This window comes from Mandrillus leucophaeus, unplaced genomic scaffold (assembly GCF_000951045.1).
Source record: "Mandrillus leucophaeus isolate KB7577 unplaced genomic scaffold, Mleu.le_1.0 Scaffold204, whole genome shotgun sequence".
Taxonomy (NCBI): Eukaryota; Metazoa; Chordata; class Mammalia; order Primates; family Cercopithecidae; genus Mandrillus; species Mandrillus leucophaeus.
This window is the reverse complement of record NW_012102077.1, coordinates 654,674-667,808: the sequence shown is the minus strand read 5'-3', so window position 1 is coordinate 667,808 and position 13,135 is coordinate 654,674. Positions and strand designations below refer to the sequence as shown.

Sequence of the window (13,135 nt, the reverse complement as noted above, 5' to 3'; positions counted from 1 at the left end):
CCTGAAAAAAAAAAATCCATTTTACACAGAATGAAGCAGTAGCTTTTTCTAACCTGATTTCCCAACAATTCAGAGCCTCAACGAAATTGTCACTTTGGTTTGAATTTCTAGTGCCAAGATTGTTCGTTATTTTACGTATAAAGTTTGCTAAAGTCTTTCTTTTGCTTCCTGTAACGGTACCTTTAAGGTCATTGTCTGGATCTAGAATCTCACTGAAATTTTCTGCATGAGATAAGAATCTGGCCAAAGGTATTTTACATGGATATTAAGATGTGCCAAAAGACTAGTAATCTGGATTTTCTGAACATAATTTAAGTACCAAAACTGTTGAAAGGGAAAATCGATTCCTGATGGAGTTGGAGAGGATATATACATTCGTAACTGTTAGACGGCTACGATGGCCCTGGGAACAAGGATGCCCACCATACTGAGGACACTGATCACAACACCCAAGCATAAATTATCTTGGACATTTCTTATTAATAACAGGTAAAGCTTAGCATTTAAAAAATCCTATGGTCCTTTAGCAATATTCAACGTATATCCTAGACCAAACAATCATTCTTTTAAAATTAATATTTCAAAAATTAAGCCAGAATTCCTTAATCGAAACTTTAGGTATCAATGATATAATTTTGTGTGCTAGTTCATCAGAAAAGCAATTCATGATATTTAGTGGAGAGCCGTTATAATCCTGCTTCTACTTGTCAGCGTCCAAAACATTAGAATAACAAAATAGTAAAAAAAAAAAAAAAAAAAAAATCCCAAAGGGTCAATTAAGAATGAACTTCAGTATACCACCGCCACCACAATTTTCATTGTTAATCCCAATGCCCGTACGCTAATTTACCAGTGATTTTGGTTTTTTTTTTTTAACTTACATGCACAGCATGCAGACCCTCTTTCTAAGTCCATGCATGCGAATTAAATGTTCCAGTCCAATGCTCAAGAAGCCTAAGTCTGTAAAGCTTACCAGAAATGACCCCTGCAGTCAACGTGGCAGCAACCGGTGACTGCCTCTTACTCACTCTGGCAAGAAATCTAAACAGTAAGCCATCCCGGGCCATGGCAAACAGAATTCGGGGTAAAGGGAACATAGAGCCCAGAAGACTAGAACAGAAAAATTCAAAATTCACACATGAGTTATTTTAAGGATTATTCTAGACAGGTATGCACAGGTAAAGACTGGACACACGAAAATGCAGAACTAAAAAAATTCAAAATAGGAAACATTCACAAAAAAAGTGACTGAACTTCTTGTAAATCAAAACAGAAAACCACCTAGCTTTGTATTTTTAACGCAGAGTCCTTGATGATAAAGATCCCCCGTTTCTTAAGAAAAGTCAACTCTCTCTCACCTGCCACCGCACCCGATGACAAAGTAGCAATTATTGGTGTCTTCGTTTTGGAATTGATTTGAGCTAGACATTTGAAAAGCAACCCATCCTCCGCCATAGCATAGATTACACGAGGCATTGGGAAAATGGATCCAAGAAGACTGAATAAAAAGCAAACACATGCAGTATGGCAAACATTCATGCAAGATTACATCCCCGAACGGAAATAAAATAATTGTATAATATTCAGCATGACATTTGCAATTATGAAGTCATATTATTTATATTAATAATTATGTCACATTGTTTTTAAATGCACTATGATAGGGCATTTAAAAAAATTTGCTAATATTTACCATTGTGGTATTCATTATTCTGTTACAGATAAGTAGTACCCAGCAAAATTACCAGACTAAAAACAATATTACAAGTAATTTGTATTTACCCACAATTACTACCAAATTAAAACTAAGTAATTAAGACTTAATCAAACCAATATTATTAAGACATTTTTAGCAGCAACAACTTAGAAAATAAAAATATTAATTTGATATGTAAAGAAAAGACTAAATAATTTTATTTAGAAAATAAAAATATTAATTTGATATGTAATTAAAGAAAAGACTAAGTAATTTTATTTCATAAGCAATAGTTGCAACCTTTATTCAATAATGATGTATTTTTTGCATTTATTGTACCAGTATTTTTTCTCATACACCCTGATCTTGGATCAAGTTAGTAATAATCCCCAGCATCATAAGATAATCAAGGTAGAAAAAGGCAAAGAGGATCAATTTATGTAAATGTAGTATACACAGGGGACCACAATGAAAAGTTAGCAACTGAAGTTTAGTAAGACAGTTTTTGCTTGAGATGCTCGGAATTACTTTTGTTTACTAGCTGCACCATTTCACACATTACTTAGTTGTGAAAAATAACCACGTAAGAGAAAACAAAAAAGTATTTTATTTAAAAATCCTTCTTATTCATTTATTTTATTTGCAACAGAGTCTCACTCTGTCACCCAGGCTGGAATGCAGTAGTACAGTCATAGCTAGCTCACTGTGCCCTCAAACTCCTGGGCTCAAGTGATCCTCCCACCTCAGTCTCTCAAGTAACTGCAACTGGTACTAAAGGCACATGCCACCATGCTCAGCTAATTTATTGAATTTTTTGAGGAGACCAAGCCTTGCTATGTTGCCCAGGCTGGTCCTGAACTCTCTGCCTTAGGTGATCCTCCCTACTTGGTGTCCCAAAGTACTGGGACTACAAGAGTGAACCACTATGCCTGGCCCTTCTTTATCTTTAATAAGGCTCTGTTGAGCTTGGCCATAGATGAATCTTTGCCCATCCCTTCTAAGGTCATGGGGGCGTGGTATCTTCAGAGTTCAGACTTTGGAAATTACTTGAAGCTATTCAAAATAAACCTCAACGCCGGGTGTGGTGGCTCATGCCTGTAACCCCAACACTTTGGGAGGCTGAGGTGGGAGGATCGCTTGAGCCCAGAAGTTCAAGACCAGCCTGGGGAACTTAGCGAGACCTCGTCTCTGTAAAAAATAAAAAATTAACCAGGTGTGGTGTTACGTGCCTGTATCTTAGCTACTCAGGAGGTGGACCTGGGGAGATCACTTGAACCCAGGAGTTCGAGCCTCAGTGAACTATGATCATGCTCCGCACTTCAGCCTGCTTGACAGAGCGAGACCCTGTCTCAAATAAATAAATAAACCTCAACACTAGCAGATGGCTGAGAAACCAAGAGCGTCTAATTGCTACTTAATATTGTCTTAATGATATGTAATTAAAGAAAAGACTATCTGTAGGAAGTTCAAATTTCAATTTAAAATTGTACATGAAATTTCCTCTATTCTTGAAGGTACTTTCTTAATACATAGAAAACAAAAGGGAGTTTGAAGGGGAAAAATAAAGTTAGGCTGGTGAATTACACTAAAAGACTTCTTTTTCTAGTTTCAGACTTTTAGAAGCTTATTTTCAGTTAAAAAATTACTAATCTGGTAAAAAAGATTAATTTTCTCTTTGCAAGACTCTTCTACCGTATGGCAGGATAAAAAACGAGAACGAAATATCTTACGCATAATCATATGTTAATTGAAATGAGGGTAGCTCAGGAAACCTGGGAAATGAGTTCTAAAGTATTCAAACAAGCAGCTACTGAGAATCTGAAAACTTGGGATTCAATGACCCTTTTCTCTTCACATATTTATATGAATTGCCACCATTTATTTAAGAATGATAATTTCTATTTCCAGACCAACTGCACTCTGATTGGTGCTAAGAAGAAAAAGTCTTCATGTTTCACAACAAAAAGCACACTATATTTTTAAAAGACAGAGCGTAAGTGTTCACTCACATAGGCTCAGTATTACTCGAACAGAGTGTAGCAAACGCAAGGTCTGTACATACATTCTCAGATGTCTGAAGAACTACTAGTATCACCAAAGCCAATGGAGAAACATTTTAGGACAAGAATCCTGAAGTTTCATAATGCCTATATACATGACTATGTGCCACAGGTGTGTGTGTGTGTGTGTGTGTGTATCAATGACACATATATTTCTACTGAAGCCTGGACCATCACTGTCTTCAAAAACTGACTCTGAACTAACAGCAGGGGAGTTTATCCTTTAAGATTTTTATCTGGAAATTGGGAGCAAGCTAATCAATAAATACAAAGTTGCACAATATTTTGTTTCTATTAGGATACTTTTTAAATAGACAAAAGCAAATTTTTAAGACATTGACTACTTTGTAGAATCCCAAACAGCCCCTGCCCCAAAGGCCACGCAATGTACCTTGTTGACAAGGCGCAGAGAGAACCAGCTGCCACAACGTATTTGGCAGGACCCCATCCCACATATTCAAATGCTACCGGAAGGGGGCTTTTTTCATCGAGGAGGTAGTAAGGCATCATAAGTGTTAAAGCTGCAGAGACCCCAAAATAGGCCATAAAGCAAACAAGCAAAGACGTCACAATTCCAATGGGAATAGCTCTCTGGGGATTCCGAACTTCTTCACCTAAGGAAATATAAACAAAAGATGTGTATGCTTAATAAAACATTCATAGGTAAAGAAATTAAATTGTGCAAAATTCTTCCTTTCCTCCAGGGTAATTCTTCTCTGTTTTTGTCCCTTTTCTTTTCTTATCTTGGTCCATCTATTTTATTTTATTTTACTTTATTTTATTTTTTTGAGACAGAGTCTTGCTCTGTTGCCCAAGTTGGAGTGCAGTGGCGTGATCTTGGCTCACTGCAACCTCTGCTTCCCAGGTTCAAGCAAATCTCTTGCTTCAGCCTCCTGAGTAGCTGGGACCACAGGTGTGCACCACCACACCTGGCTAATTTTTGTATTTTAGGAGAGATGGTTTGCACCATGTTGGCCAATCTAGTCTCTAACTCCCCGCCTCAAGTAATTCCTGGCCTCAAGTGATCCACCCTCCTCAACATCACAAAGGACTGGGATTACAGGCGTGAGCCACCGCGACCGGCCGATCCATCTGTTTTACATGAAATTTCCTCTATTCTTGAAGGTACTTTCTTATTACATAAAAAACCAATTCCCAGAGGGAGAAAAGGGGAAGTCACGCCAGTCAGTTTCCTATCTCCAGGAAAGAAAAAAACCAACCAATCAACCAAAACCCATAACATATCAGCACTGTTAAGTGTTTAGAGACAGAATAGCAGTCTTAATCCATTTGGAAAATGATTCATCTACAGAGATTAAATGACTGCTGTGCCATTCCGTAGGCCCTTAAGTATGAAGGCTTCAGATGAAGTTATTTCATCTATTTGTATGAAGTTCTAATTTCAATTTAAAAAACCGCATACTTTGTACACTAATAAGATTGAATACTCAAAATGTGGTCAATTGTACGGCCATACCAAGACATAAAAATAGAGGAGACATTTAGAGAGTGACTCTGGCATGATGATGATGTTGTATAAGATAACACAGAAAGAACAGGCACAATATTTTTTCTCCCACTAACGAAGAGACCATTTAAGAACATGATCATCATGTATGGCCCACGTGACAGCACTTCTGTACAGAAGGTTAGGGATGGTAATAATGACTAACATTTATAAAGTAATCAATAGCTTGCAAAGTATTTTTCACATGCATTATTTTAGGAAATCTTCCTACTATCTGAGGAATAGGAATTGCTCTCCGAAACTTACCAACTGGAAACCAAGGGCAGAGAGGTGCATTCTTTCTTTCTGTCATTGGCAGCACGTGTCACAGCTGGGTCTGGAACTCGTGCCCTTCTTATCTCAAACCCATCTCTCTTTCCTGGACCCTCTGCTGCCACACACGCGTACTCGTGCATGACAAGGAACACCCATTCTTCTACACTGAGCCAAGACACTGCTCTTACCAGTTGTTGCAATGCAGTCAAATCCCACAAAGGCATAAAAGCAAGTTGCAGCACCAGCCAACGTTCCTGTAAAGCCATAAGGCATAAAGCCACCAGCCCCATAGATACTTGTTCCGTTTTCAGAAGGTGGCTCTCTAAGAAAGAGAACAAACACAGTGGCAAGTCACTTTGACAGAAAACTCTCCTTCCGGTAACTTGTCTCAGACTATATCCTTGGAAGGTGGTTGTGCTTATCAGCTCTTTGAAGCTGATATATATAAAACTAAAACCTTACTCTCTTCACCTTGTGCTACAGAATGTGGTGGTGCCCCTAACAATGGTACCTAAAAATGACCCTCCTGCATCACTGACACCCAATTACAGGCTGACTGACAGCATATGTAGAAGCCCCAGACCAGCTCCAGCTGAACCCACAGCCAGGGAGGATGTTGAGAGCAGAGACTCCACATATGAGCCATGCTCTGGGACGACAAAGACCAGAAACCTCCTCTTCTCATGAATGCTTATACTTAGGAGAATCCATTCTTCAACTCATAAAGCATCAAGTACGGCAGAGTACATGTCTCTAACATTCCCTAAGGAGACATTTAAAAACATGAAACAAAACATCCTCGTCTTGATAGATAATAATGAAACTGAATATTTTATTATATGTTAAAAAACTATGTAAGTTTATAGGATACCAATTTTTTCCCTTATTGGAAAGACTAAACAACATATGTCAAGACAAACATACAGGTGTACCTCATTCCATGCAATAGGTATTTGTGTAATCTTATGTCTTTTTGTGCAACTAAAAACATTCTCCAAAAGACAAGGTCTGAAGATTACTAAAGCATTAAAAGAATACAATAGAACTGAACGGTGGTCCTGAAGGAAGAACTAAAGGATGCAGGAGTCAAAAATACTCGTTGTTATTTAGCAGTGGCAAACTGCTAGGGGGAAAGATCAAGTTTTCCCAATGGTTAGGATCTTCCCTTGCTCTTCCCCTAAACCCGGAGCAGAGCTTGAGGCTCAGCAGGTGCATGGGTTCACAAAGTTGCTCCATAGGGAGCACACCTATACCTTTAAGTTTGAAGGGAGTCTGGGAAGAGTGGTCTTGGAATGGAACAGCCTCTCAGAAGGGTCTCAGAAGCAAGAAATTTGAGAACCATTGCTCTAGAAGAAAACTCACATATGCCCTCTAGTATGGTTTGGCTATGTCCCCATCCAATCTCATCTTGGATTGCCGTTCCCACAATTCCCACGTGTTGTGGGAGGGACCCAGTGGGAGGTGGTGAATCATGGGGGCAGGTCCTTGCTGTTCTTGTGATGGTGAACGGGTCTCACAAGACCTGATGGTTTTATAAGGGAAAGTTTCCCCACACAAGTTCTCTCCCCTTGTCTGCCGCCAGGTAAGACATGCCTTTTACCTTCTGCCACGATTATGAGGCCTCCCCAGCCATGTGGAATTGTGAGTCCATTAAACCTCTTTTTCCTTATAAATTACCCAGTCTTAGGTATATCTTTATTAGCAGAGTAAAAATGACCTAATACACCCACTTAAAATATTGTCTTAAACAAGGAGGAGAAAAAAAAAATCTCAAATATTCTACCTGGCACTTGCTGATATATTTTTGAGAAACTCTTCACTAATCTTCCAGTTTGCCACATTTCCTTTCACAAATCCAGCAACCATCACAAACAGAAGGACCAGAATATTAACAGCTGTGAAGACTTTATTTACCCAAGCAGACTCTTTTACTCCAAAAGACAAAAGACCTATGGAAGAAGAAAGGGCATTTCCATGTTTATTTATCTTTAGGAAAGGCAACGGCATTTTGAGGCAAATACAGGGCTGCAGGATATTCTTCCACCAGGATTCATATCTTTAATTTCCATCTATCCACTTCTACTGCTAGTTCTTACTCATTAGTTAATTACCTAATCCTGAAAGGTCTTCTGAATGCAACCAACTCAATTTTGGAGGCAGGTCGTGCTCATAGAAGACACCACACTTTCTAAGAAACATAAATCTAGTAACTTTGGCCATCTTTGCCAATGATAGGTAAAGTAACATCTAATTTCAAGGTAAATGGCTGCAAACTATTTTTGCTTTTTTTGAGACAAAGTCTCGCTCAGTTTCCCTGGCTGAAGTGCAGTGGTATTATCTTGGCTCACTGCAACCTCTGCCACCTGTGCTCACACAAGTCTCTCACCTCAGCCACCTGAGTAGCTGGGAATACAGGTGTGTGCCACCATATCCGGCTAATTTTTGTATTTTTTGTAGGGTTGCGGCTTTGCCATGTTGGCCAGGCTAGTCTCGAACTCCAGACCTCAAGTGATCCGCCTGTCTCAGTCTCCCAAAGTGCTGGGATTACAGGCACTTAAGCCACAACAACCGGCCCAGTTGTGAACTTTTTAAAAGTAAACGCTAAAACATATATCTGCCATGCACACAAAATACATAAACAAAGATAATTCTTCAACTGTGCCAACAAAGTACTTTGTTAAACCTATTCTCATTTTAATACTTTATATTCTGATTGTAAAAGTGACCAATTTCCTATTCAAGTACTTTGAAGACACAGAAAAAAAACAAAGAAGATCAACCATGCTTTTCCCTCCCAAGTTTTGTACACACACACAAACACACACATACACACACACTCTTCTGTGCCAGTAAATATATAATCTCATTTTTAACAGCTGCATAATCTTAGACTATATTGAGGTACTGCACTTTTAATTCATCCCTTATTTATAGACAATTAGATCACTCTTTGTTTGTTCAATTATAAATAGCACTGACATAATAATTCTTTTATAACTATCTTTCTACACTTTCCATTTACTTCTTTACAATAATTTTCTGCAAGGTAATACTGCATCAAAGGTCTGTACTATTGGTTCCTATTATCAAAATATTCTCTGGAAAGTTTGGCTCAATTTAAAGGGTCTATTTTTTCTATTAGGGTATTCTATTCATACTGATCGATACGGTTTGGCTGTGTTCCCACCCAAATCTCATCTTGAATTGTAACTCCCATAATCCCCATGTGTCAAGGGAGGGACCCAGTGGGAGGTAACTGAATCACGGTGGCAGGTTCCCTGGGCTGTTCTCGTGATAGTGAATACACCTCACGAGATCTGATGGTTTTAGAAAGGGCAGTTCCCCTGCACCTGCTCTCTTGCCTGACACCATGTAAGACGTTCTTTCGCTACTCTGTCACTTTCCACCATGATTGTGAGGCCTCCCCAACCATGTGAAACTGTGAGTCCATTAAACCTCTTTTTTTTCATAAATTACCAAGTCTTGGGTATTTTTTCATAGCAGTATGAAAATGGACTAATATATTGATTTATAAAATTTATTTATATATTAATGCCATAAGCTCTCTGCCTGTCATGTACAACACATATTTTTCCCAGTTTGTTTTTGCCTTTAATCTTACTGTTGATTATATACATGTAGAAAAGTTATTAGAATAAAAAATAAATTTTCCCTTTTTAGTTTCTACCTTGAAAAAAAATCTCTTAAATATTAACCCAAAACATCTACTTTGTTTCCTTCCAGTATTTTTCCAATTATATTTATCATATGTATATCTTTAACCCATCTGGTATAAGATTTGAATTATGGACCTAAGAAAGTTTATCTTTTACTATTGAGCAAATGATCGCTGTGAAAAGATGATGTCACAGATTTACTTGTTTCTTCCCCATATGTATACCACCCAGCAACAAATAAGCAAATTTTTCTAAGCAGAGATGAAAGAACTTGAATCTTGTTCTTCTACCTGTGTAATTCCTAGAATCATATATTAACCATATAAAGGAAAGCTGTATGGCCAGTACAGTTCCCAACTCCATAATTGTAAGCTAGGTTAGGAACCACTGCTATATACCTCGGAGAATAACAAAGCCACCTTTATATTTCACGTAAGTTTCCCAACAGCGCATGTGCACTGTCTACTCTGAGGTCTCATCTCCCACTGGCAGATTACACACCAATGAATATCTCATCTAAACGGAGCATACACTTCCCGTGTATCTTTAGTAAAATAACTGCTTCATGTCACAAGACATTTGGTGTTACGATATGAATAGGGATTTCCAATAGGGGGTTTTGATCTGCAAAGATTCTAAGGACGGAGTTTAAAACATAAGCTTCACCTATAATTAAAGGAAAGATATGATGGTGAATGAACATGGGACAAATAAGCCAAGGTCTGAGTCTTGCCGTGGAATTAAACTACATGCTGATTGTGTCATAGCTTCATGCTTTTTCATCATTTAGAGATTAGAGTTGAATATTTTAAGTTCATTAAAATGATCAAATATGATGTAAATAAATAAAATATGATGTAAATAAATAAAATACAATGTAAATAATTTAACACTAGACCAGTTTCTGTTTCTAAGCTAGACTGCTTAGAAACCAAAACAAAAATCAATCTTTGTTGAAAAACAATTGATGCAATTTCTCTTGACGTTAGAATCAAAATGCAAAACATTTTAGACCTATACACTTTGTTCATGTTCTTATCCCTAACCCTATATAAAACATTTAATTAATGATTCACTTTTTAAAAGGTAAAGCTGTTTTCAAAATTATATGATTTTCTAGTAAACGTTTCAAAAGAGAAAGATATTTCTGTCTCACTCTTCTAACAAGGGAGAAAGCAGAGATAAAGTCGGACAAGAAAGCATGAGGCAGATTGCTCAGGGTAAAGCAAGTAAGAAGTAGGAACAGACACGGTTTTTACTTAGTGTAATCCTTGATAGGTATAAGCAGGATTGCAGGTAAGAATGAGACTCAAAATAGAAAACGTGGCCAGGCATGGTGGCTCACGCCCGTAATCCCAGCACTTTGGGAGGCTGAGGTGAGGGGATCACTTGAGGTCAGGAGTTTGAGATCACCCTGGCCAACATGGTGAAACCCTGTCTCTACTAAAAATACAAAAATTAGCCAGGCGTGGTGGCCGGCACCTGTAGTCCCAGTTACTCGGGAGGCTGAGGCAGAAGAATTGCTTGAACCCGGGAGACAGAGGTTGTAGTACCACTGCGCACCAGCCTGAGTGACACAGTCAGATTCCATCTCAAAAAAAAAAAAAAAAAAAGAAAATGTTTAAACAGTTAAAGCAAATATAAGGAGACAGAGCAGGGATTAGCTATGCCTATGAAATAGAATTGACCACCATGTGAGTGCTTACTAGGAACCAGATGAGAAGGCTGAAGGAGGCAGACACTGATACCTCCTTTTATGTATGAGCAAACTGAGTGAGGGAAAGATTATATAAACTGTTCTATGTTCTAAAGGGAGTGAGTGGCACAGCAGGATCGAAATCTGGTTATTCGAATTCCTGTGCCTCTTAAAACCACTGTGCTACCATACTGACAAAAACTGAAAAATCCTAGTACTAAGTATGTTTGTCTATATAATGTCAACATTACAAAATGACAGGTGATTTGAACTTGCTTCCTTTACAACCAAAGGCCTATGTTATATAGATGAAGGATGTCAGAAAAACAGAATTTGTTCTAGAAATTGCAAATATCCCTAGTTGTATCTAGTAAGATGAAACAATGCCAAGAAAGTATACATTCTTCCTTACTGAAACCACCGCTATTCCTGCAAACCTGCAATTAATTATTAAAAAAATCAATGTCCTCATCCTATTATTTAGTGTGTACCAGGTGCCATTTACTCAGAAGCGCTATTTTTACCACTGCACACAATTTAGACTTAGGTTAAAATGTGATTCCAGCTAGTGATAAACCCCACAGATGTCTAACAGTAACATAAATGTATAAATATACTGACCTTGTCTTGGGAACTCAGGCCCCAAATTCAGAAGTAACCTATTTTCCTGAGACAAATAGTGTGGCTCATCCTGGGGAGAGGCATAACTGGTTTTCTTACCTGCTAGAAGTAATATAAGGCACACAGCAAAAAAATCAGGATATTCTGCAAGACCGGTGTAATTCATTCTGAAGTATGTCCTCAAAAACTGACCAATCTGTTTACTAAGAAGTTCATCAAAGGTGCCACTCCAAGCTCTTGCAACACTTGACGTACCTTCCCAAAACAGAACAGAGGATACGAAGTCACTAGGGGCAAATTAACATATAGCATTGTTTGCTACTCTATTACAGGATAAACATGAGTTCACAAAAGATTAAAAATTTTAATCACATATACAGTATCTGGATATTTATAATCATGCAATAGTCATCAAATGTTCAAATCCATAACTGTGGAATGTGGTAATTTTATTTGCAATAAGGAATTGTAACTTAAAAAGTCTGCAAGTCCATTAAGAGGCATAGTCAAAGATGAAGCAAAAATCACAGAATTGTGTGGCTGGGTGCCGTGGCTCACACCTGCAATCCCAGCACTTTGGGAGACCAAGGTGAGTGGATCACCTGAGGTCAGGAGTTCGAGACCAGCTTGGTCAACATGGTGAAACTCCGTCTTTACTAAAAATGCAAAAAATTAGCCAGGCATGGTGGCAGGTGCCTGTAATCCCAGCTACTCAGGAGAATCGCTTGAACCCTGGAGGCCGAGGTTGCAGTGAGCCGAGTTCACGCCACCGCACTTCAGCCTGGGTGACAGAGTGAGACTGTCTTAAAAAAACTCCAGGAAATTCTGTAATTAGGAGGAGACATTTTAGAGATGACAAAAATGAGACACACAGACATCAAGTGATGTACCCAACACCTACAACTGAACCTAAGGGCTGTGACACAGGGCTGCGAATTCTTCCATTCCACACGTTTGACTTCTTTTTGAAACATACCTATCACATATGATAAAATGAGATTCCAGCCAGTGATGAAGGCCCACAGCTCTCCCACAGTCACATAGGTGTACAAATACGCAGACCCCGTCTTGGGGACACGGGCCCCAAATTCAGCATAGCAGAGGCCAGCCATCACCGAAGCCAGGGCGGCAATGAGGAAGGACACCACGATGCTGGGGCCCGAGTCTGCCTTGGCCACCTCCCCAGCGAGGACGTAAACCCCAGCACCAAGGGTGCTTCCAACGCCCAGGGCAATGAGGTCCATGGTGGATAAGCAGCGGCATAATTTAGTGTCTTCTAGATTGTCCAGGGTCACGATTTTTCTCCGGATCAGACATCGGGCAAAGGTCAGCGCGGCTCTGCAGGGAATCATTGTGACGTCTGATGAAGGCAACCTGAGCAGAAGGGAGGAGGTTAGAAGCTGATCTGGAATCATCATCCCTCCCTTTGATGACCCAGCTTCCAGGCACAATTAGAGCGAGGCTGTGTGTGCGTTTCACTTGTTAGAAGAGATGCAGTGACCCAGAACAGTCAGAAGGAAGGTTTAATAACCAGAGCCTCGAATTTCCTGCAGTTCAATTTCCTGTAGATACATGTCCCTTTATAAGAGACTGCAATAAAAG

At 39.0% G+C, this 13,135-nt stretch overlaps 1 protein-coding gene across 1 annotated transcript in view; it reads right to left on the bottom strand.

Moving 5' to 3' along the window:
* The window catches only part of SLC7A2 (solute carrier family 7 (cationic amino acid transporter, y+ system), member 2), a 43,576-nt gene that overhangs the window by 26,204 nt on the left and 4,237 nt on the right, over window positions 1-13,135 (bottom strand). The window contains 6 exon segments of the mRNA XM_011979593.1: window positions 974-1,110; window positions 4,148-4,370; window positions 5,728-5,861; window positions 7,323-7,488; window positions 11,633-11,788; window positions 12,510-12,907. Of these exon segments, the coding sequence (XP_011834983.1) occupies window positions 974-1,110; window positions 4,148-4,370; window positions 5,728-5,861; window positions 7,323-7,488; window positions 11,633-11,788; window positions 12,510-12,907 (1,214 nt within the window).